The sequence below is a fragment of the Triplophysa dalaica genome, chromosome 24 (genome assembly GCF_015846415.1).
Source record: "Triplophysa dalaica isolate WHDGS20190420 chromosome 24, ASM1584641v1, whole genome shotgun sequence".
NCBI lineage: Eukaryota > Metazoa > Chordata > Actinopteri > Cypriniformes > Nemacheilidae > Triplophysa > Triplophysa dalaica.
In genome coordinates this window covers 15,139,392-15,166,500 of record NC_079565.1, presented here as the reverse complement: position 1 = coordinate 15,166,500, position 27,109 = coordinate 15,139,392, and the positions used below count along the sequence as shown (strand labels likewise).

Below are 27,109 nucleotides of genomic sequence, written 5' to 3'. Positions count from 1 at the left end.
CTGTATAAAGTGTATAAATAAAGAGAATTGATCAGCGACAAGGTGTGAATATGGTTAAATTATATAGTTCTTTAGCGTAGGCCCCGTCCAAAGCTCGCATCCGGAGGGTAAGGAATGCCAGCACTTCCAGCCTGATGATGAAGGCAGGGGTGCAGCCAACCCCCCTGAATATCGGCTGCTTCAACGGCGAACGCAAACAAAGGGTAAATGGCGATCTTATATACTCCAAGCATTAGATGATGATTGGTTATTGGTCTATACGTAGTAAGTGACGTGAGATTGAGTCTTCACGGCAGAACTTGCGCTGAATCTTACATATTCAATAAGCATATCTGCAATGTATCTATGTCCTAGACCATTGAGTGATTTATATACAAGTAAGAATACATTGAAGTTAATTCTAAAAGTAACTGATGCCCAGTAAGGACCTGAGGATTAGAGTGATATGCTCAGATTTTTTGGTTCCTGGCAGCAGTGTTCTGTATGAGCTGCAGCTGTCTTTTGGTCTTTTGGGAACGATCTGTAAGTAGTTCATTACAGTAATACACCCTGCTGATGATGAAAGCATGAACTAGTTTCTCTGAATCTTGGTTTGAGACAAAACATCTGATTCTGGTTATATTTCTGATATGGTAGTACACTGATTTGCTTATTGCTTTGCTTTGTGAGCTTTGCTGTAGCTCAGTGATAAGAGCATTGTGTTAACAACGCAAGGTTGTGGGTTTGATCCCAGGGCATTGCAGATACCCAAGTATAAATGTATAGGATAATGCAATGTAAGTCGTTTTGGATAATAGCCTATGCTAAATGCATAAATGTAAATGCTTTGACATGACGACTGAAGGTCAGACTCTAAAATTACACCAATATTTTTTACCACACTTTGTGTCTTTAGACCTCTTAAGTCAAGGTATGTGTTTACCTTATTCATTTCATCCTTGTTAACAAATACAATGCCTTCAGTTTTGTTTTTCTTTAACTGAAGGAAGTTTGGACACATCCAGCCTATGTGATGTATTTACTATATTTAGGAGACGTGCTTCCGAACAGTTAAACACTCTTTTGAAAAGGATATGTAAAGAGTGTGAATGTGGCAAGTTGTCACCTTAAGATGCTGTACCATTTCCTTGAAGGTTTTGCGATCAATTAGTTACTAATTTTTGATGTACTGAAGTCAGACTAACGTGACTGCCGCATGGAGCTTTGCTGATTAACATTCTGGTGTGTTTCTCCAGGGTGCTTTACTCCTGACAGTTATCGCTTAACCTGTACTGGAGCAATGACGTCGTTTGGGGGGGCAAACTAAAGGGCCTTAGTTTTTCGCGAACTTATCAGGACAGAAATAAGGAAAACTAAAGGAACACTGGGTTCCCTCTTGTTGTGTAAATATTTGAGATTGTTGCTGTTATCATAGCGGGGACCCAATTCATATCAGTTACCAGTGCTCTTTGCAGTCTTGTTTAGTCCACCCCCAGCAGATGGGGGTTTGTGTGATCCCTGGCGGTGTGGCAGTGGCCGAAGAGCTCTTTCAGAGGGAATGGGTTGGCTAGGTTGACCCAGAGGCTTTGGTGATTGTGTGGCCTGTCTTTTTTTAGTAAAAACTTGTGGACACGCGACAATAGAGTGGGAGAGTGTTGTTCCAGCAAATACTAGTTCCTCAAGAGAGTGTGTAGTGAGAGGGAACATGAGTCTGGTGTTTCTGAAGGCTGAAGTATGTTGTTTTGGCTCTCCTGGTTGTTATCCACTGTGACGGGTGAAGCATGAAACAAACTCAGGATAGTGCAACAAGTCCCCAGAGGGCAGTTTATTTTACATGCAGTAGGGAAACACAGCATCAGGGGTTTCGTTAGCAATCCTGTGTGCGCCCAGTGACAAGGTTCGTGTCGGTTCCTCTGCCGCTCGAGCCGGTTCAAAACAGAGAGACAGTCAATAGACATGTGTGAAAACATGCTTAGTCGTATGCCCCCTTACTCGTTCCTCTCTCCCGCCTTTATATGGCCCGGGAACGAGCTGCAGGTGTTGACGCCCGGCAGGTGTGTGGGGTTGATTGCGCCTGTTACTCTGGCGACGCTGATGAGCTGATGGGCGCCTCGCTACACCACAGAAACGTAATTGGGTGTTGAGTCTTCGTCATCGTCCAATTGATGTGATGTCACTGGGCAGGGTACGGCCTGAATCTATTTCCAAGATGTACAGGGGGTGGTAGAATACCAACACTGTCTAGTCGAGTCTTAGGCATATCTGGTGTAGATAAAGCTAATGCAGCAATTAGTGAAATTCTTGACAGTCTGACGTTAAGGGCACCTTAAGGTATTGCGCCCTGTTTCTGCCAACGGTTTGTGTCCTCAGTTACCTTTGTTTGCATCTGTTCAAGTTTGTCTGAGCTCACTATAATCTGTTGAGGAGTACTGGGTTCACAGAACTCACCGACTTTATGCTGTGGAGGTCCACGGCGAGGCTCAGCTGTGTGTTCCTGCAGAGACTGCAGTATCGAAAGTAACTTTGTTTCGATAACTGAAATCTTTTGTAGAAGTTTGAGCAGCAGGTGCTTGTTGATCCAAAAGAAGGCATTTTCACACCAGTTTGAGTGTGTGCAGCGGAGTTATCCTTAAGAGGTTCAATTGTCGGCACTAAGCTGGTAGACCACTATCCTAAAGAAGATCCTGGTTGCTGAGTATTGCAAAAGTTTTAAAGTATTCCCCAGAGTCTTTGGTTTTAGTGCCTAATCTTTCAGTCTAAGCTCTGTACTGAACTGCTGGTGTTTAAATAAGATAAAGCATAGAAGCAGAAGCGAAAAGCATGGAGCACTAGTAAAATAAAATACAATTTTACATGTTCTTAATCCTGAAATCATTACGCATGCCTGAAAATACATATAAAGAGAGAACTAATAATATTTTTGACACATTTAATTCATATTCAGTGTTCTATAGCTTTTCTAATTGCTCATATATACTGATATTTATTGATTATTATCAAACTTTTAACCTGAACTGTCATTGCACTGAGGTAGTAAGAAGACTCTCAAGCCTCTTAGACCCACTTACTGTACATGGTATAGTTTGGTTATGTTGTGGCGAATCGGCCTTCAATCACAGAAAGAAATCTCAGAGACAAGGGTTCCAGGTGCCAAGAGTTTAAACTTTATTTGCCCGGACAAACAAAGTGGGATATTCAGAGTTCATCTGAAGGGATGCAACGAATAAATATCTGACTCCATCTTTTATACATTGTTTTCAAGTTGTTATCACAGTTTAAACCAATCCTGTGTGCATGACATCGTCTTCTTCCAATCAGGTTTCATATGACATCACTTTTTCATTAGCCCGTCCCTCTGCGCGCATAGTTCCGGCCTACCATATTAGGATTTAATGGTTGCGTGCGCCCCTCAAAAACAGGTGCCTCTATATCTTGACACTTTCCTGGGGGTTTCGGACGATGCATGATTTAACCATGTTTCTATCAAAGATGAGCTCATGGTTTAGCGATAATGAGCTACCCAGTGTCCTTGTTTGTATGCGATTTAAATAAACTTCTCTACCAAAGTGTATGGAGAGTTCGTCTTTTTTGGTGTTAAAAGATATTTGGTGTGTGTGCAGATGTTCAAGTGTTCAGACTCATAACATTAGCTTTGTTAAAATGAGCTCACTGTTTAGAGATACCAGCGTCCTTGACTCTATGAGACAAACCAAACTTCCTTATTAAAACTTATTTGTGGTGTACGTGCAGTTAAGATAAGATGCTTGTTGTTCATGCAGGTGTTCATGAGCTCATACTTATACACGAGGCCCAATATTGTTTCCTAAGAATACATGAAACCTATAACTAACTAAATGTATTATTTTATATAAGAAAACTCAACACTATAATAGAAAAACCACCATAGTTACTGTTTGCCTACTGTATGGCTTAGTAATGTTTAGTCAGAATAAGATAATTTCATACAAAACTTAATCTAAGTGGATATTTTTTCAAGTGTCTGCGACGTGTCGGATCCAACCAACTAGCAATAATTTAAAATTTAGCATTTTCACGCTTTTTTTCCCTCAGGTAACGTTACCGTTATCTGCATTAGCTAAAAGCTATGCCTCTTAATCTCACTGTTTATTACAATTAATGACAAAAATAATGTTTGGAAAATTAAACACACACGACAGCAAACGATAAAAAATAACTGACTTTTATACCATTTTCCAGATGGTAAAAATACTAGTGTTCTTATAATTTTAGCCATCACTGTGTGATATATTTTTATATCCTCAGAAGTATATGATACACAGTATGAATGTAGTGAATGAAGTAAAATACTAAAAGTGAAGTTTTAAATTTTCTTCTAAAATTAGCATTTTTAAAAGGCCTCTGTGTTTGTTCATTAAATGCATTTTAACTTAAATGTTAGTTATGTTTTAAGACTAACTGTCATATATTTAACAGGTGGGGACTGTCATGGTGGAAAACTTGGAAAGTGCAGAGACCAGTGATGTAATCTGCACATTTTGTGCCTTGTGGACGAGGCAGCAATGACATCCCAGACCTTCGCCTTTGTTTCGGGTCATGCCATTGAAACTGACTTGTTGCTCAGTTGATCTGTTTCAAGTCCTTTTCTGTGCTTGATGTTAACTAAGCAGTCTCTTCCTACTTAGGAATTTCTCCAGCATGCAGTTTATCGTATTGATGGACAAGAGTCTTAATGTGGGAAGTTTTTTAGGACAACAGTTTTTTCTGGACACTTGTAACATGCTTTAAGTTGTCACATGTATTGTCTGTTGTTTGGAGTCTTTGTTTGGCTTAGTTTTAGTGGCAAACTGTTTGGACTGATTCTCATGTGCCATTAATATATTTTTGAGTGTTCTAATGCTGCAATGTTGACATATAGAATAGGAATCTACAGTGCCTAATTCACCCAGTTTTGTGTTTTTAAAGAAACTGATCTACAAAAACTTGTTTTTATGTGTCTGTAGGTGTTGGATGAAATGTATGATAATTGCACCCATTCAATAAATGTAAAGAAATAAATTTAATTTGTTTTGTGTAATTGTATTACAGAAAAATTATAATAATTTTACATTCCCTTGAGATTATTTAATTTTATTGGTAAATATAAAAGTAGCAAGGCAATGAGACAACATATAACCCAATGTTTAGGTTATGTTAACCCAGAAACACAGTTAACCCGACCCACTAGTTGGGTCAAACAAACAACCCAGCATTTTGGGTCAAATGGTTAAACCCAGCACTTGGGTCAAAATAACCCAGCGCTTGTTCTGTCCCATAGTTACCCAGCAGCAGGATTAAGGTTGGGTTATTTTCTAACCCAGCAATTCTTAGTGTGTAGGCTTAAACTTTTCAAAGATTCAATGAATCATTTGTCAGATACACAATTGTTCCTGATTCTGCCTCACTTTGTCATATATTTATTGGTCTTGGGGCAGAACCAGGAATTGATCCCTTGTTCCCTGTTGAGAGAGAGTTTTTTGGGCCCTTTGGTCACCTGCTCTCTCTCCGAGTCTCGTCTGTGTTTTCCCGCCCTTTTGTCTCGTTATTACCTTGTTAATTAGTTCATGCCTCGCACCTGTTTTTGGTTGATTTCTCTCCCTATTTACACTCCTCATGTTTCTTTGTCTGGTGCTCGTTCATTGTTTCTGCTGTGTGCGTGCCCCGCCCAGCCCAGCCCTGAAAGAATAAGATTTACAATAAAATAAAATAAAATGTGCAAGACAGTATGTTGTTGAATAAAAAATAATAAAATCACATTGGCAGGAATGTACAAGAATGTGTAAACTGGTTGTACAGGGTATATACATAGCAGAAATACGGATGATGCAGAGTTGTGAATATCCTACTGATTTTATTTTGTATAATTTTGATCATATTGATCAAAGGAATATATGCAAATAATGATAGAATCAGCATACTTATACAACATACTTATGCAATAATTGTTTTTATGAAGTATTATAATCATTTTCATCAAGTATAGCACAACAGATTTCAGCAATAAAACAATCCAGTGATGTTTTAAAGGCCTGACCCAGATACAACAAATTTGATGATGTCATATGTCAAACTTATGATACTTTATAGGGCAACTTATTTAAAAAAAACTGAGTAAAGGTTGAAATTCCACCATTATATACAAACCTTGTTACCTAGAAATAAAAAGGAAACACCACTAAGCAGTTTCAGTATAACTAGAGGCTGGAAAACACCCGGTTTTCAGATGTTTTTGGAATGACTTGGGACGCCTCACTTTGTTTGAGTTGAACAAATAAAGTTAAATCTTTGATACCTGGATCTTCTTTGTCTGAGCAATTTTTTGAACTGCAAGATCAACATTTTCCTCATCAATTTTTAATGGAGTCATGTTGATTTTATAAGAACGAGTTTTTAGTTTGAGTTAAGAAGCCTGATGGCCTGGGGGAAGAAGCTTCTCCTAAGTCTCAGTTTTTGCCATCATGCTCCAGAAGCGCTTGCCAGATGGCAGTAAAATGAAGAGACAGTTACTAGGGTGATTAGAGCCTTTGATGATTTTAGAAGCTCTGCTTTTTTAGCGTTTGGGGTAGATGTCCTGCAGAGAGGGGAGACCAGACCCTGAGATGCGCTCAACTAAGCACACGTCCCTCTGCAGAGCCCTCACCCCTCACCAACCCACGAACTGACCGAGAGCGCAGATACAATGATGCCCATTCTCGCTTCCTTGACAGGACTGGGGGAATGATGCTACACCGCCCTGACAAGGTGTGTCGCATCGTGCTGCCCTGTGGTGTGCTGCACAATGTTGGGTACAATCACTTGGTGAGGTGGTGGCACCACCAGAAGACCCCGACCCAGGACCAGTGTATGTGCAGCCCAACCAACAAGCTATTCAGGCCCGTCAACATGTGATTGCGACAATATAAATGGTAATCAGACACAAAGTTCATATTTTGACCAATTACCTTTAATGAATGACTTAAATCTGTGAGTGCGTCACTGATATTTTGCAGTTGAATGTTAATTTCTCCAATGACCCGAACGATTTGCTGTTGTGTCTCCAGAACAGCATGCGTCAAGACGCGGCCAGATGGCAGTCAAGTAGTACATCCGAATCTCCCACATTCAATGCAACTCGTTGTACATGAGACCCCAGATCCTCATTGACGAGTTCACAAACACACAACGCATTACTACGAGTTGCTGTTTGCTGTTACTGATTTCTTGAGCCCACAAACTATTTGATATAGGAGATGTTAAAAACAAAACTTACCTTCGTTCAGGAAACATCATACATATGTGGATCACTTGAGAGACATCGCTGAATCATTTCAAATCCGTTCACAGCAAGAACGAACGACAGGCGAATGTTTTGTTACGTTTTATTTGACGTTATGTGATGTGGACATGAGGAAAAGTGTCCTTGATAAACAATAAAATCATTGTAAGAACATAACACGAAGCCTTACATTTTGCTTTAATGTGTAACACCATAAACAATTAAATTTCATTCTTTTGGAGAAGCACAATTTCTGTTGGTTCAAATGAATTCAGATTACAGTTTCTCCATTTAGCACAAATCAATGATGAAGCTGCTCTGTAGACATTGCCTCTTTATAAATAAGCAGAACCAAATCTGCTGTCATCATTTTATTTTTCAGCAACAGTAATAGTTATTTGGGGGAAATCTGAATAAATGCATTAATGACTGATTTAAGGTGTGCCCCTAAATGTTTTGCTTGCGCTCCTAAAAATTTCGGTCAGGGGCTACAGGGCTCCTAGTAAAGAAAGTTAGTCTGGAGTCCTGGTAGGGCAACAATGATTTGTGCCACATGTTAATAGCAGACTGTTGCACATGCATGCAAGCTACCTTAAACCACATATTGCCACATATATATATTTTTTTAACTATTGAAATTACTAGGCTACTGTGATTTGCAGCCAAAATTATACACTTTTTTCTGGTAACTTTATTGACAAAGGTTTACTACATAAAGGCAAATAATTGTAGTTCCCAGAATGTTTCCAGAATGTTATGGACGTAAATAGAACACCCTGATAATCAAAAACTGAAAACATTCTGGAAACCAAAATTTGGTAAACAAAAACTATTTACGTTCCCCTACCATTTCAAGAACATTATTATAACTTATTTTATTACAGTACCAATGTACATCAATAGTTTGTCTAATCAAATTAAAATACCTCAAAGTTACTTTTTTCTGTTAAAAACTAATATGTTATATCACTTAAGACACATTACAGGAACATGTAAAAAACATATATTATACATATATTCATTTGGCAGATGCTTTTATCCAAAGCGACTTACAAGTAGGGTGCAGTGTGCAGCTATCACTGCAGAGCAAACAGGGGTAAGGTGTCTTGCTCAAGGGCACTACAGTCATTTCCTGGTGGCACAGAGATGTGACCGAGCGACCTTCTGATTACGAGTCGAACTCTCTAACCACTAGACCACAACTGACCACAGAATTATCTCAGAATTAGCAACATACTCAAAACATTTTTGGAATTTTGCAGTAAGAATGTTTATTCTTTGTTGCAATGGAACATAATTTGTGGCCTAGATAACATTCTCAAATCATCATCTGAATGTTGCAGCTAAAATTGTTTATTTTAGTTATCATTTAACCTTACATGAACATTATTTCAAATATAAAACATCCGTATAACATTATCTAAAAATATAATAAAATGGTTTTTTAAAACACTGATACATCATATAGGTAAAGTTAGCAGCTCTCACTCGCTGAACCTGAACACCTATGGGACGATGGTCATTCACCTATGGGACGATGGTCATTCATGAATTCGCCTTCATCTTCAAGGTAAAGCTGCAGGACTACACCGCTGCCCTACTGTACTAGAACAGTTTTGCCATTGTGAATGTCATGAGGAAAACAGTCTGTCTGTCTGTGCAGGAAATTGCTGCACTCTAGCCTGTCAGCGAGTCACGTGAACAAACATGCAGCAGTGAGCAGTGCACACCAGCTTTGCAGCATAGAGGCAAGAGACATTTCCCAGTCTGGCAGTAGTGAGAGCAATGCACCCTAGCCTGTCATGGTGTGTGTGTTTGTGTGTGTGCTCAAGTCCATTTTGTTTTGTAGTTGGAAACAGAGGAACAAGACAATGAAGAGGAAGACCATTGCCATAGAAGTCCAAATCTAGTCCTAGTGTATCAAGCCTAGACCCAACCAGCTTCTCCAGAACTGTCTGCCAGTGAACACTTCTGGTCTGGCTACCACCCTCAGAGGGACACACACAGCAAACACAATAGATGTTACATTTACGCCCAAACAAACTGGCAAAAGCCATTAAAACATATATAGGCTGCTACTACATGAAAAACATGGAACAGAGAACACACGTCATTTACATCCGTAAGCAGAACATATTTTATTTTACAGTTTGTACAATACTGTGGGTGCATTGTGAAAAAAGGGATAAAACTGTAATGGAGATCTGAAACCACAAAATATTAATTAACATCAAGCCAGTCTTCAACATTTAGACATAAAGTTTCATTAAATCACAGGGAATGTTCTTATTGTTCAGACACTCTGGGAAAAACCTTCTGGCATGAAGAATCCAGGCTTGATGTTGCTCTGCTGTTATATCATTACAAGATTCATCCATGTGTTGAAGAAGAGTGACATGCTCATGTTGATGTTGATCATACAACTGTAATTTACAAATTAACACAGAACAATCTATGAAAATAAAAAAATATTCATTAATTCAACATTAAGATCAGTTGAATTAAATGAGACAAATATATGAAACAGAACAATAAGAGAAATAAAATAAAAGTTTGATCTTGATAATATTATGCAAGGAAGTTACTGTTTGTAAACATGCTGAAATGTTTGAAAAAGTGTATTTTTTTATTATCTGTTGTTTAGTGTTTTTTAAATGTACACCTTGATTGTAGAAATGGCACTAAACCAATAAATAAAAACAATAATCAAAAGTAAATAAATGAACAACTGCTAATACAATTGTTCTAATTTAAAGAAACTCTCGTCCCTCAGCAGCTGCAGTATGTGTCAGGTGTATCAGTGCAGTCACTGTTCAGTCTGACTGACGGAGGTTTTTGTACGACTCTTTATCACTGTGTCAACACCCATTTACTATTAGGATAGTGTGCACTCTGACAGTAATAATCTCCTGAATCTTCAGTCTGAACTCCACTGATGCTCAGAGTGAAATCTGTGTTTGATCCACTGCCACTGAATCTAGATGATACTCCAGTGTAGAGGCTATTGGTGTTATATATGAGGAGTTTAGGAGCTTCTCCAGGTTTCTGTAAGTACCAGTGTAAGCTATACACCGCACTGCTGACTTTACAGTTTATCTGAACACTTTGTCCTGGTTGAAATGCTGTTATTGATGGACTCTGAGTAACAGTGTACTGTCCTCTACACTCTGAAAGAAACAACAAGAATGAAATATAAGACAACACTGAAACAAATGAAGATTTCACTCTTCAATAAATGAACAATCATGATAAAAATGTTACTACACAAACCTTGAGCAAACACTGTGAGTGTCCAGATGAAGATGATGCTGAAAGTCATTGTTGTTCTTGTTGGTTTGTGTGTTGATGAAGATTGTGTTGTGTTGTCAGTCATGAAGTGTTAAACTCACAGCACTATAAACACTCTCAGAGCACTGAAGCACGTGATCACAATGCAAACTCACTCTCTACATTTACATCAACACACTTAAACACTGTTTTATCATTTACTGTTAATTTCTGCACATTGGTTGTATTTTGTTTTCTTAGATTATGTGCAGTGATTATTGAACAAGTGTGTAATGATTTGGAATGGTAAATATTTATTCATTATTTTGTGTATAATGTTGGTGTAAAATAAAAAAACAGAGAATATGGAGATACACAGGACAGCAGCTTTATGAAAGAGTGACAATAAAGTTACTTTGTAAATTTTTGGATGTTTTCATCTTTGTATATTAATAAATTGTTTAAACTTTCAGTTTTGAGAATATGAGAGTCGATTTTAAGTGTTAAAATTCAAACAAACTTGTATATTTGTTGGTATTATAGTTAAAGGGATAGTTCACCCAAAAATGAAAATTCTCTCATCATTTGCTCACCCTCATGTTGATACAAACCTGGTACATTTCTTTGTTCTACTAAACACAAAGGAAGGTATTTGGAAGAATGTCAGTAACCAAACCAATTTCATCCCCCATTGACTCCCATAGTATTTATTTTCCTTACTGTAGCAGTAAAGGGGGATGAGACTTGTTTGGTTACGGACATTTTTTAAGTATATTCCTTTTTATTCATCAGAACTAAGAAATGTTTACACGTTTGGAAAACCTCAGGGTAAGTAAATATTGAAAGAATATTAATGTTTTGGTGAACTATCCCTTTAAGGCTCACAATCCTTTTTTTTAAATCAATTAGTTTTGTCTGCAGTAAAAATTTATAAAAGTAAACAAAACATCAAATGAAAAGTAATGTGTTTACAAAAATGGTTTACACTTGTATATATATTATTTTATATATAGTAAGTTGTAAATTTGTAAACACCAATTATTTGTAGTTATGAATTTTTTTAACAGTTAATGTTTCAGGTATGTTATGTTTAGTATGTATATTTTCATACATGATTAAATGAGTATATGTGAGGTAATATGTTTTCTACATTTATTTAATATTAGTTTAATTTTCATTGTAAAAGTGGTTGTAAAAATTGTCAATTCTGTATGAACATTCAGATCAACATGAACTAAAGAGAAAATTTACAAAATAATTTAGCGTGAACTTGTTCATTATTCTGGTCTTTTCTGTTTATCATGTAGAGAGTGAAGTCGTTTGTTTCTCTCTGTGAGTTTGTGACTATTGTGTGTTTGTCAGGCTTCACTCGTCCTAAAGTGAGCGTCCTGCCGCCCTCCAGTGAAGAGATTTCCACAAAGAAAACAGCAACACTGATGTGTGTGCTCAACAAGGGTTTCCCCTCAGACTGGAGTGTGATGTGGAAGGTGGACGGGAGCAGCAGATCTCAGGACAGCAGTGTTGGGCTCCTGGAGAAGGACGGTCTATACAGCTGGAGCAGCAGTCTGACTCTCTCTGAGCAGGAGTGGAGCTCAGTGCTCTCAGTGAGCTGTGAGGCCAAACACAAAGATCCCAGTCCTACAGTCACTGGAGAATTCAGGAGAGATGATGAGTGTTCACACTAGACTCTCTCTCTCTCTCTCTCTCTCTCTCTCTCCTCTGACTTCTGTTCTCATCTGAGTCTCACTCATGTCTCTCATGTGTTTCTACATTCATTCTCTCTCTCATCTGACATCTGATCTGCTTTTCACAAACAACACCACAAACCAGTGCATGTGTGCTTTATTCATTCACTGATGATTGTGTTTCATCAAAATTCATCAAATAAAATCATATTGAATCTTCATGACTCATTTTTTCTTTTGTGACAGATCAGAACATCAGCTCTTTATTATAAATAAACATCACTCAATGAACCATGAAAACACCTGCAGATGAAGTCAATTTCTAAAGCAAACTGTCAAATGAATAACCACAAGTCACTTTCACTTGTTTGACACATTTTTCATGAGTTGGTCTCATACACATCATACTGACCTTATGAATGTTTTATCAACTCTTCACTTTGATATAAGACACATTGAGTTTGATTACATGAACAAAATAAACAGATATCTTCAAAAAATCATCTTACATCCTTAAACGAAATGGTTTTATTTAGAACCAGAAATGGCTCTTTCACCATCTTCTTTTAGAACCCCAAAATGGTTCCAAGTTAAATGGTTATTTATTGAACCATAAAAGTGTCTTTATTATTATGCGTTATTTATTACTGATAAGACATTATAGCCAATCTAGACAATTAAAAAAGTTTATATTTATTCATTTTATAATGCAAAATAAAATTCTTGTGACATGACGACAATTTAGTTTATATATTATTTGGAATAAAAGCAACTGTGTGCTTAATGTCAACTGGGTATTAAACACTGAAAGAAAAATAGACCGCAAACAAGCATCCATAGCCTGTGTCATGTCAGTGTCTGCTCTCTTATGATGTTCACATTGTCCATCATAATGCTGACACTTTCAGCTTTGAGGGGATCAGGGATATAAATGAAAGATCATTCACTCACTATCTCTTCATTTCAAACCTGTATGGCTTTCTTCAGCAGAACACAAAACATTTATATATATTTAAGAACGTTGGTAACTGAACAACGCTTGTAGCCGTTCACTTCTTTTGGACACAAAACCAGCAGCTCAATTGTTGTTCAGTTAAAAGCCTTTTTCAAAATATCTTCTGATGTGTTCTGGTGAAGAAAGTCATACAGGTTTGAAATGACAAGAGAGTGACTAAATGATGGCGAAGAGTTTCCTTTGACTTCCTTCTTTTGCACTCCTGATGATGTGTGGGGCCATTTCATTTAGAAATGTTTCCATGTTCTTTGCCAAGTATGTTCCCAACCTCATTTTCATTTCATGCAGCATCTTAAACAGAAAAAAAGTTGAGCTAGATACTAAGTGAGTTGAAGCTTTACATTATCACAAAATGCACAGTTTTCATGTGTATCTCTGGAACTTTCTTTTGCATCCATGACGTTTATATTTTGAAGCCAGTGGCATGTGTCATCTACTGATCATTTATCAACCATGTGTAATTGGACTTGGTGAGTGAAAGCTAGGTTAGCCTTTCAGTGAGTGTGGCGGCGTATTTAAAGGGGTAATTGGTTGTAGCCTTATATGGGTCACGTCCGATCTGTCAGACTTTCCCTCTCGTTCCAATTCATGGCCGCTTAGACACCGTTATCACCGCTGCTTATAGAGAACAGCTCTCGTTAGGTTACCGTACGCATTCATAGTGCTGCTCTGTGCATTTGTGTACGTCTACAAAGAACCCAGACGTTAAGCTTCATGAGCCTTTCTTTCGTTTCTTTTTTGTTTCGTCTTTCTGAAATTATTGGTTTATGTACGATTATTTTCGTTTTTGGTTGATTCATTTACTGTGAATTGCATGCGTGCATCATGGGACCAAGTACCTGTAATCTAGAGTTATTTGTCAGGGCTCTAGAGTTCGACTAATTTGGTCGCACATGCGACCTAATTTCTCAATGGTGCAACTTAAAAAAATCTGAGGTCGCACCGGTGAGACCAGCCGTTCGATGGAGAATAAAAGTCTCCGCAACTTAAGTCTCCCTGTCACACATAAGGCCCATAACATGGTCTAAACCAATCAGAGATAGTGAAGTGCGGACCCCCCTCTGATATTCCTGTACGTGCGTTTTCGTTTGCGCGTGTGGTGCAATCAGACAGAGATGGAGGTTAGCAGAAAAGATGAAAAGAACGATTGACAACTTTTTCGATAAGAATCCGTGCAATAATCTTAAACAATGCTCTGACACGGAGCCATCAACCTCCCAGGTTATGTCAACCATTGGTCCGGAGACGGCATTCGATAATGAGCAAGATACGACCGAGTCCGAGCAAGAGCCGACTGAAACGAAAAGGGGGAAAGTGTATAGATTTCGAAGACAGTGGCTTGACAAGCTAAGACACAGTCAAATTGATAATATAATGCACTGCATTTACTGTAAAGAGTGTGGGAAGACCATGGCTGGTAAAGTGCATTTGTGACTGGTTCTAATACATTTCGAATTGAGACGCTGAAAAAGCACAATGCATCTGTAAAACACATTACATGCCGCGATAAATGCCCTGACTGCACAACTGTGCCCTCTCCCCGCTGCCTTTCAGCGGCAAGCAGCAGCAAACAGATGATCAGACAAGGCTGAGATGATAATCAGGTTTAACATTGCCTACAATATTGCAAAAGAAGAACTTCCCTTTACTAAATTCAAGTCGGAAATAATTCTTATTAAGAAAAACGTCTTGAACGTAAACCCGAAGTACAGCAATGATGTCGAGTGCGCCCAATTTATAGGAGTCATTGCAGATACGTTGAAAAATAATATGTCTGTGCAAGTTGCGAAAAGTCCGTACATGGCATTCCTAACTGACGGAGACACAGATATCGCCACAAGGAATGTGTCACTGTGTACTGTCGTATCTTACGGAGAGGAAGACCGGTGAATATACTGATAGGACACATCGAGGTCGAGCATGCCCAAGGTAAGCCATATCATGTAAATAATATGCCTACCGTCTGGTTAATACATTAACCATATGTGATATTCTTATTATTAAAATAAATAATACATTGCATTATAAACTCTTGATCTGGGAGGTAAATGGTTTTATCATTTTTATTTGTTTGATTAGGAATCTATGCTGCCTTAAAGAAAGTATCTAACAACAATCTCTATTTATGGTTTATGCAACATACAGACTGTAATACATCTCCATAAAAGGGAAGGACGAAGTCGGGAACCGGCAAACATTCAAAACATTTAATAAAGTAATTTAACAGCCCGCGGCCCCTCACGGACGACCGCCGGCGAACAAAACATGAACATAAATATAAATACAAACATAACATAAGTTCGGGCCCGGTCCTCTCTCTTCGACGGTCCGGTCGCTCGTTCCTTTTATATGCTTCCGATCTCCTACGTGATTCGAGGCCGGTGTGCGCACAGCTGGCGCTAATTCACAATTACTCACCGGACTCGAACCACGGTCTCGCCCCGCCTACTCTACTACACAGACAATAACACTCAAAGGAGAGGCATCAAAGCTGGCAGGAGATGATGTAACATAAACATTAAAGAGTAATGGATGCAACTATCAAATCCACTGTGAAACATCTGAAAGCAAGATTCAGTTGCCTCCTAGACAAGTGTACAAACCTGTCTAAAAAACACATGTAGATGAAAAATAGTATTATTCATTTACTAAAATGTATTTGTTCTTACAACATGAGAAGACTGATTAGCTTTGTAATCCACATCATTTTCAGAAATGGTGTAAACACTGAGGTTGCAAAATAAGTTTTTGTAGACTTGAAGCTGTTGATTGCCAGGATGTTCACAGACAAGACCTACCTCAGCCTTTGGGAGCTCATGTTGACCAGAGAGCCCTACTGCTCGGAGTACAAGGTCAGTTTTTGTTAATCTTCGTTCTTAAGATTATATTAGTTTTGCTATTAAACACACATTGCTAAAATACATCTCTTGAATGTATTTTTTCCCAGAACATCCTGCACCTTGTACACATTATGCTGGTCCTCCAGGTCTCAGCTGTAGTTTGTGAGAGAGGGTTCTCTGCACAGAAGATGATCAAATCAGACACTAGAGCATCCCTTCTTTCAGACACAGTGGACGATCTGATAAGAATCAGTATAGAGGGGCCAATTCTGGAAGACTTTGATGCTAGAGAGAGACAGCTGGTTAAGCCAAGGCCAAAGATCAAGAAGGCCAAACTACAGGAGTTGGCCATCCTAGGGGCATGCACTGTAACGAATTGCTGTAAAAACTACAGCGTTTTTTACAGAAGCTGACTGTTTTTTAAATAATACAGAATATTGCTGTAAGTGCAATGCATTCTGGGGTCACATGACGGATTAACTCAAATGTACAGAATATTGCTGTAAATTTCAAATCTACAATGGCGGGATGATCTTCAACAGTCGAGATTGGGGTAGTGCGCAAAATGAGTGATTCACACCTGTGGTAAGTGACTTATTAAGTACTTTTTACCATATTTGGTAACTATCATACTGGTAACTTTATATGGAGGTATCTACATACGCGTTTCATAATGGTAATCCCGGATTCAACCTCCATCCGCGGGGACCGAAGGAGTCTTGCGCGGGGTTTCAGCAGCGCCGTCGCAGTAAAATTTCAAACATTCTCCGTCGCTATAGCACCTGAGGACAGAAGTTGTTCATATTATTTAGAGTTTTTGTTCACATCAGGACCGAAGGCGGTATGTGACGAGCTACAGTTCATTGTAATAGTAAGTTAACGGCTGTTTTTTTTTAATGTTGAACATCGCGCCCGCCGTAGACTCGGTATAAGTTACATGCTTCGACAGTTGGGATACCACACTCGGTCGTGATTATTTTGTGGTGTAATTCAAATGTGCAAATGCAGTTATCCGTTAAATCGAGAGACCAAATTAAAACGAGTCACCAAAGCCTCCGGTAAGTCGATGTTCACGGAGGATAGCACGGTAAAGTGATTAATGTACGTAACCATCTAGATATACAGTATATGTAACGGAGGCCAGATGAGAGCTGTAGCAAACGACGTTACCGACACCTTCATCATTAGAGCAGGACTGTCTCCCAGATAGGACCGTTGAAGGGTGGGAGTGAGACCCGTTACAAAATACTAGTGTGACATCCCTAACGTTTGTTGGATTACATTTCTGTATAAGTACGGTTTTAAGTGTAAGTTACTCTGTGTAATTTGCTTAGAGTTTGTTTGTAGAGTCACTTATACTAAAATGTAGTTTAAATGTAAAATGCTTAAAGAGAAAATTGTATAGTCACTATTAACTATTACCATTGTCACATGTATAATTGTTTGTTTTAGGACACACTTTGCCATGCAGGCCACTGGATGCTGACTACTGAAGTTTAGGTTGTGTGTGACGGTGTTCAGCACAGCTTCATGTCTGGCCTTCCCACTCTGTTCATAGCATGTTACATATTCAATCTTGAGTACCAGGATGGGGCAGCGAGTCCACTGAAAGGTATTATTTGAACAACTTCCTTCCTCCTCCTGCATTTTATAGATATGTTAATGTTATATACCTGTTAAGACCTTTAAAACAATGTTTCTGAACGAATAATGGATTTTTGTGTGTGTTTTAATATAATATATGTTGTACATTTAATATATAACATTTAGTTTTTCCTGACTCTTTGTAGATATTAATCCAGAGAGTGGAACAAGAAGAAGCGTCATCTAAAATGCCAGGAAACAGAAGAAACAGGCTGCAGTGAACCCACATGTTATCGCTCTTCTAAACACAATGATTAATTTTCAGTGTAATCGATGAAGAGTAAGAATCACGCACGCACACAAACACACACACGCACACACACACACGCACACACACACAGATCTCATTATTGAATTATATCATTTTATTATTCTCTGACTGTATATGTTGTCCTCTGTTTTTCTCTGACTATAAATTGAATATCTAACATTATTCTCTTGTTTCGTTTCCATAGTTCCAGCTGCTTGTTGTGCTCTGATGGATCAAGATGTGGACCGTTTTACAGACTCACTTGGGCTTTGTTTTGCAATGTTGTTTCATGATGGTAATGTTGGTTAACGCGTTGTTTAAACATAAATGTTTAAAGAGCCATGTTGGATACTATGAAGTTGTAACTGAATAAAATTATTTCATGAACAACAACGTACACAATTCTTCTGTAATGTATTTTTGTATCAATTAAAAAAAATTAAACACTGTATATCCAGTGTGCAAAACGTACTGGATATACAGTGATTTATGTATTTCTTCTAAATAAAGTAAATTAAAATCAAGCAATTTGCTGAAAAAATACAGCATTATACTGTTGCTATTCAAAATTACAGTTTTTCCTGTATTATGCAATTACAGAGAATGGCTGTAAATTAAATTACAGTACTGTGGCTGTATAATTTACAGTAACTGGCTGGCAACCCTGCTGCCAGTAGTTTACTGTAAATTTGACAGGATTTTTTTTACAGTGTGTGACAGTAATGGAGGATAGTCCATGAGACATTGAGCCATGAGATGTTCAGTTTAAAGCCCTTAAAACACTTAGTTTAGATTTTATTTTTATTTCATTTATCTTGAGATGTTGTAAATTTATATATTTCAGTTCAGTGAAGCACACTTTTTCAGTAAGTTACCTTTCTTGTTAAATTGTACTTCAAATAAAGAACTTTATTTTGACCAGATATATCATAATTAAAAAACTCTGTCCTCCGATGATGCAGTCATTCTTTCAATCTCCATCCAGCATGTCCAGCATGTCCGGGAACAGTCAGGATGTTACTCGTTTCAATGTTTTCAATATTCTTCATAATCACTAGATGATAGACTGTGGTTTTGTTTAAAAGACATTTTGCCAGAGACGGTACTCGCTGAGTGTTACGTTATGAGATTCAAGCACTGGAAGCGGTCTATGTTATGCGTCAACATACACAATAACTCATTTTTTTAACTCTAGGATGGATGCAATGTACTATTTAAACACATAACATATCTCTTCTCTTTGTGTTATAACTGATTTAACTTGGGAAGCAAATATCCCCGAGACATCAGGATCAACCGGGATGTTCGTGATTGAAGCGGGTGCATTAAGCGCATCATTATGCGTCCAATGTGCATTGCTTTTAATAACGTTGAAGAGAATGTATTAAGCGCATCATTTTGTGTCCAGGATGTGCATGAACGAGTTTGGAGACTTTTATACTGTGATAGTCTTGTGTAATAAACAGAGATTTATTTGTTAAACACTTTGTAAGTATCTGTGCTGTATGAGACCAAATTTTGGTTTTGTTTGTTTTTTAGTTTAATACAGCACTTCAGTACATTTAAAAAAGCATCAATGTTGACAAAGTCATATCCAGCTTCTGATTCAATTTCTATACCCACTCACAAAATGTAAAAAATATAAAAATAAATAAAATGTAATGTGTATGATGTGTGAATGTGTGATAGAGTGTAAAGATGTGTTTGTGATGTGTTTATAGTTCAGTTACTGAAGCGTTCAGAGGTTTTTGTACAGTCGCTCTATTAGTTTGTATCACTGTGGTTCACTTTCGGTAGCGGCACCAGACTGGATGTTGGCAGTAAGTAAAAACATTCAATAATAATATTAATACAATTGATTTCTGCATTTAAATATAAAGATCAACTATTAGATATAAAATGAAATTACTGTTTATGCATATTTATGTGGTTTAATAAATAACTTTGTGTACTAGTGCACTTTTAAATTTTGATACATAAACATTTTTTTTTCTACATAATAGATTTTGTTAAAGGGATAGTTCACCCAAAAATGAAAATTCTCTCATCATTTGCTCACCCTCATGTTGTTCCAAACCTGTTTACATTTCTTTGTTGTGCTAAACACAAAGGAAGGTATTTGGAAGAATGTCAGTAACCAAACTGATTTCATCCCCCATTGACTCCCATAGTATTTATTTTCCTTAATGTAGCAGTAAAGGGGGATGAGACTTGTTTGGTTACGGACATTATTTAAGTATATTCCTTTTTGTTCATCAGAACTATGAAATGTTTACAGGTTTGGAAAAATCTGAGGGTGAGTAAATATTAACAGAATATTTATTTTTGGTGAACTATCCCTTTAAGCTTCACAATCTTTATTTAATCAATTAGTTTAGTCTGCAATAAAAATGTATAAAACTTGCACTGGGAAAGCAAAATATCAAATGAAAAGTAATGTGTTGACAAAAATGTTTTACATTTGTGTTAATTATATTTAAAATATAGTAAGTTATACATTTGATAACCAATTATTTGCAGTTATAAACTGAAAAATGTTTAAAACTGTTTAAAACAGTTGATGTTACAGGTATGTTATGTTTAGTATTCATATTTTAATACTTGATTTAATGAGGATATATAAGGTAATATGTTTTCTACATTGATTTAACATTAGTTTAATTTTGATTGTAAAAGTGATTGTAAAAATTGTCAATTATGTACAAACATTCAGATCAACATGAACGAAAGAGAAAAATGACATAAGACTATAATGTGAACTTATTTATCATTCTGCTCTTAATGTTTATCATGTAGAGAGTGAAATTGTTTGTTTCTCATTGTGAGTTTGTGACTATTGTGTGTTTGTCAGGCTTCACTCGTCCTAAAGTGAGCGTCCTGCCGCCCTCCAGTGAAGAGATTTCCACAAAGAAAACAGCAACACTGATGTGTGTGCTCAACAAGGGTTTCCCCTCAGACTGGAGTGTGATGTGGAAGGTGGACGGGAGCAGCAGATCTCAGGACAGCAGTGTTGGGCTCCTGGAGAAGGACGGTCTGTACAGCTGGAGCAGCAGTCTGACTCTCTCTGAGCAGGAGTGGAGCTCAGTGCTCTCAGTGAGCTGTGAGGCCAAACACAAAGATCCCAGTCATACAGTCACTGGAGAATTCAGGAGAGATGATGAGTGTTCACACTAGACTCTCTCTCTCTCTCTCTCTCTCTCTCTCTCCTCTGACTTCTGTTCTCATCTGAGTCTCACTCATGTCTCACATGTGTTTCTACATTCATTCTCTCTCTCATCTGACATCTGCTCTGATTTTCACAAACAACATCACACACCAGTGCATGTGTGCTTTATTCATTCACTGCTGATTGTGTTTCATCAAAATTCATCAAATAAAATCATATTGAATCTTCATGACTCATTTTGTCTTTTGTGACAGATCACAACATCAGCTCTTTATTATAAATAAACATCACTCAATGAACCATGAAAACACCTGCAGATGAAGTCAATTTCTAAAGCAAACTGTCAAATGAATAACCACAAGTCACTTTCACTTGTTTGACACATTATTCATGAGTTGGACTCATACACATCATACTGACCTGGTTACATATGTATGTAATGTTAATTCATTTATATTAGTTTTAATAAGTTAACCGTCATCTGGTGGCTATTTTTGTTTGGTGTTTTCTTTCTTTCATTAGGTAGAATTGTGTAAACCTGCTTTGAGTTTTGGACTCCTGATATAACAGCTGCTGCTGCACTTCAAATGCCGGGGCTTTGACAGTGACTAGACCAGCATGTGTGGCTGAAATCACTTCTCGTTTATTAACTTTGTTAACAAAAATATTTTGTTTTATGTATTTCAATAAACCCTCCTTTAGGTAAATGTCAGTAAATGTTTGTAACTGACTGTAGTAGAGTAGGCAGGGCGAGACCGTGGTTCGAGTCCGGTGAGTAATTGTGAATTAGCGCCAGCTGTGCGCACACCGGCCTCGAATCACGTAGGAGATGGGAGAATATAAAAGGAACGAGCGACCGGACCGTCGAAGAGAGAGGACCGGGCCCGAACTTATGTTATGTTTGTATTTATATTATGTTTTGTTCGCCGGCGGTCGTCCGTGAGGGGCCGCCGGCTGTTATATTACTTTATTAAATGTTTAAATGTTTGCCGGTTCCCGCCTCCTTCCTTCCATTTTTTTGAGATTTGCTACACTGACCTTGTGAATGTTTTCATCAACTCTTCACTCTGATATAAGACACATTTAGTGTGTTTCCGTGGACAAAACAAACGGAAATCTTTTCAAAAATCAATTTATATTTATAACTAGAAATCAAATCAAACAAATAGAAATCTTTTTTCATGTGTTTACATGCATATCATTATAATTTTTCTGGATTGCTAACACACAATTCATGAAACAATTCACCATTTTCTGACAACTATAAACACATTCTCTGAACAATACACAAACTTGTACAAACCCCACACACAAACAGCTTCATTTTGCAAAGGTTTAACCATGTTCTCATTCAGAAAACACAAACTCACAATATAATGGAATATAGCTTCAGCGCAAGTTCTGCCAGGAAGACTCAATCCTGCATCACTCACTACCAATCAACTCCTAACCAATCACCTTGCAACATGGAACATAAAAGAGCGCCACTTACCCCTTTCTACATCCAAGCAACAGTGATTCGCCGTAATCCAACAGCACGACTCGCAGACTTCCGCAATGTAAAGTATTCTGAAAGTATTCTGTGAGTATACTGACTCCGACGAGTAATTTATCCCTCCGTCTCCAGCCGGATGCGCTCAGCACCCTCGACTAATCATCCCATCCCCAGACAGCACGATCAATTTAGCATGCCGTCAACGTCTACCCCCGTAGCTACTTCAACAATCATCCAGACACCATTACAGGACGCAACTGCTTCGCAGGCGACCACACATTTCACCCCCGCCACCGCCGTTCCAGCGGAAGCTTTCGGCAGGCGATTCATCCCTCCAGCAGCGGCGACGGTATCTCCTGTTTTACGCAACAGTATCATCCAAGGTAAGGACATTAACTTGGCTTTACTCCTACTCCCCTCCCTGCGGCCGACAGGAAAATGGTCAACTGTGGTGACGATCAACCGATGCAACAATCCGATGCAACGTAACTTATCGTTCGGCGAATTCACGATCGCTTTAGGAGTTTATCGCGACATACTCTGCCAAGTTTATCCCGATAGGAGGGAGGAAATGGATATTTATTTAGCAACGATGGCAGACTTCAGTCAACGCTACGGGAGTACACTGTTCTACGAATACCATGCATTGTTCTCTGATTAATCCACATCCGTTATTTCTCTTTTCAACTCCAGAATCGACTGGTCTATAGTAGACACAGAACTACTCGTTCGCCCCTTTGGCAGCCATATGACACTCGCATGTGCTATTTGCAGCTCTCATGGACATTTGGGAAAGTTTTGCCCTAAAACAATCGCTAGTCCAGATTCGCCCGCGGTCCTCAGACGCTAGGGGTCGGGACTGTAGTAGAGTAGGCGGGGCGAGACCGTGGTTTGAGTCCGGTGAGTAATTGTGAATTAGCGCCAGCTGTGCGCACACCGGCCTCGAATCACGTAGGAGATGGGAGCATATAAAAGGAACGAGCGACCGGAACGTCGAAGAGAGAGGACCGGGCCCGAACTTATGTTAAGTTTATATTTATGTTCTTGTGTTTAGTATTTATGTTTTGTTCGCCGGCGGTCGTCCGTGAGGGGCCGCCGGCTGTTATATTACTTTATTAAATGTTTAAATGTTTGCCTGTTCCCGCCTCCTTCCTTTCTTTTATGGAGATGTGTTACAGGGACATTATAACATTTAACGGCACTTCTCTTTGCAATAATTTTAATGAATCTGTTTGTTCTTTCCCCCAAATTCGCTCACATATGTAGCTTTTGCAAGGACCCACACCCAAAATCAGTCTGCCGCAGGAGATCCAGGCCAGCTATCCGAGAGGATGCAGTCGATCGGAAGAAAAAGTTCTGATCAACGTAGTATCTACCCCTATCAACATCCCAATCCTCTCAAACTACCTCTCGACACACCCCGATAGATGTTTTGTAGATTATTTGTTAACCGGCCTATCTCAAGGGTTCCGGGTCGGTATTACGTCACGACTCACTGCTTCCTTCGTGGCAAAAAATCTACAATTCCGAACCCGGAATTGTTTCATCTCTGCTGGAGAGAGAAGTCAATAAAGGTTACATAATCGGCCCGTTCGACTCCCCTCCTTATTCCTTGTTTCACATTAACTCGCTCAGTGTCGATACTGGAAAATATTTGGGTAAAAAAAGCCTCATCTTCACTGCTAGACTCACTTTTGGTTTGGTTTCATCTTTAATTGCCTTTCTGAAGCACTGTGTTGGATCCTTTTGAATGGTAACAAACTGCCCTTCGTCCTACACATGCTCGACGATTTTCTACTCATCGACTTTCCCAATTCCTAAACATCCTCCCTCGACATACTCAGACAGATCTTCGATGACGTCGGTGTCCCCCTGTCCGTCAAGAAAACGCAGGGCCCATCTATGGCTTTAACATTTTTAGGCATTCAACTCGATTCAGTCAAGATGCAAACTTCTCTCCCTAGCGATAAACTCATCAGAATCAGATCTTTCACAGAGGAGTTTTTGTCGCCCAGCGCTGCTTCTAAACACGACATGCTGTCCCTTTTAGCCCACTTAAACTTTGCCATGAGCATTATTCCCCAAGGCCGGTCTTTTTTCTCACGCAGGGATGGGAATTGATAAGAATTTAACGATTCCGATTCCATTATCGATATTGCCTATCGATCCGATTCCTTATCGATTCTCTTATCGATTCTCATTGGGTGAGGGAATAAGTACAAATTTGTTTGTTTGTATTAACTCGCTTTAATATCTGATAAGAACACACACACTCAGAGTATACACAAATTATGTGTAGCATCTCAGAGCAATCCTAAAAGTAGGCTACAAAGTAAAGTCCAGGGACCTATAGAATTTTTCACATTCATCATTGGTCCAGACAAAAAATAAAATAAAACTGCCATTTAAGTGCCCTAAAACACAGACTAAACAGTCAAGGAAGAGTTTGTGCCTTTGGGAATATTCTACCTGAAACAAAATTGAACTCAACTGACATACAAAATGAAAAGAAGTCTTCTGTAAAGACCACAACTATCAATTTAGGCAAATTAACAATTTTTGTGCAGAAAAATGGTCATGTTTGTCCTCTCAGGAAGGATACTAGATGAAATGGCGCTCACATTAACTAAATAGAGAAGTTACCTTCGGCATTAATAGCAGATGACGTCTCGTTAGCTCCGCTGCTGCTTGACTCACTTGTTGTTGCTGTGTCGCTAAGTAGTAGTGTATCAAACACGCGACAGTCCTGCAAATGAATTGCGTGCTGTGTGGCCAAATGTGTCTGCATATTGGAGGTAATTCCTTCCCTTTGTCTAAATTAAACTTTTACAGTTGTTGCAAATTACCGCATAGGCGTCTTTTCTAGTGAAATATAACCACCCTTTAGATCGCTTCTGCCTCGATTACATGTTTGCTGCGTAGCGCGTGTGTGACGTCATGATGATGACACATTTGCAACGAGCGGAACCGATAAGCGGAATCGTTAAGCAGGTACGCTAACAGTTCCAAGAAATCGATTCACTGGGCACCGGTTCCCATCCCTTCGCATGCTTACCCTGACACATTCGGTGGCAGAATTAAGCGATATGATCTTGCTAGACGAAGGTAGCGGTTCCGACCTCAGATTTTGGTCCTATCTGCTAAATAACTGGAACGGACAATCTTTTTTTTATAACGACACTTCAGAATCACTGCTCGACCTACAATTATTTACTGACGCCGCCCCCTCCATCGGCTTTGGGGGATTTTTCCGAGGCTATTGGTTCGCCGAGAAGTGGCCAAGCGATTTCCCCAAACCCGCTTCAGGTTTCATTTTGTCCGCTCTTCATGGGATCTATCCCATAGCAGTCGCTAGCGTCATCTGGGGCTCAGCATGGTCTCGCGAACGCATCACTCTGTTCTGCGACAACGAGGCAACAGTTGCCATCATCAACAAAGGGAGATCTCACTGCCAGTTTATTATACCATTCCTGAGACGTCTGATCTGGCAGTCAGTTCTACATAATTTCATCATCACAGCCAGACACATTCCGGGCCAACATAACGCTATCACTGATGCTCTATCTCGTCTTGGTCTGCAGGCATTCAGATGACTTTGCCCGTCGGAAGACCAGGAACCATTGCCCTGCCCCGCTCTAGAGGAGATAAAGCTGGATTAGATTATCTCTGACAATCGGTCGGACGTTACATGTCTAAAGCCGTTTACACTTCCTTCGACACTTAAGGCATACACTTCCGCCTGGTCTCCTTTTAACGTGTTCTGCTTCTCCTTCCAAATTCCCCTATTTCCCATCATGATTTTGTCAGTCTGCTCTTTCCAAGTCCATAAATACAAGAACTGTAACCAGACAATATCCTCCATCCGTAGACTGTTGGCGGGAATCCAATTTTACGCAAGGTATCATAATAACGACTATCCGAGTCTTTTCCCCAATCCCTTAGTGCGTCTGTTGCTCAAACGCATGAGCAATTTGTCATGCAGCCATCCAGATAGACACAAGCCAATCACTTTATCAATATTGCACAGACTTAGAGAATCCCTTCGCAGCAAGCTTTTTGATTCCTACGTAAGATACAGGTAAATCATGCAATTACTGGTGGTGGTGTTTACTTTCATCAGTCACAGGGGCCTATCGGGGCCTTGTCTCAGTGTTGCGGCCTATCGGGGCCTTGTCTCAGTGTTGTGGCCTATTGGGGCCTTGTCTCAGTGTTGTGGTCTATTTGGGCCTGTTAATGTTGTGGCCTATCAGGGCCTCGTCTCATTGTTGCTTACGGACCAGCTACCGGTCAATTGTTATATCATTAATATTGCAATTATTTTTGTTCTGCAGGAACCGCTAGAGACTTCAACCAGCAGGTGAGTAGAAATCCATTTTGGTTTAGGGGGGGTAGGCCACGCTCCAGAGGTAAGCTTACGACCATTCTCAGGGCTTGGCAACGTCCCCGCCTTCATCTCAAGGCGAGAAGTGGAGGACTTCTTGGCCCTCTGGATGCG

At 39.0% G+C, this 27,109-nt stretch overlaps 2 gene segments (V, D, J or C); one reads left to right on the top strand and one right to left on the bottom strand.

Annotated features, from left to right (window-relative positions):
* Positions 1–10,102: 10,102 nt before the first annotated feature.
* Positions 10,103–10,583, bottom strand: LOC130414263 (Ig kappa chain V-VI region NQ2-6.1-like). The segment is given in 2 exon segments: positions 10,103–10,419; positions 10,523–10,583. Coding segments are annotated over 2 exon segments (366 nt in total).
* Positions 10,584–11,638: 1,055 nt separating this feature from the next.
* Positions 11,639–12,204, top strand: LOC130414723 (immunoglobulin kappa constant-like). The segment is given in 2 exon segments: positions 11,639–11,648; positions 11,882–12,204. Coding segments are annotated over 2 exon segments (333 nt in total).
* Positions 12,205–27,109: the final 14,905 nt, after the last annotated feature.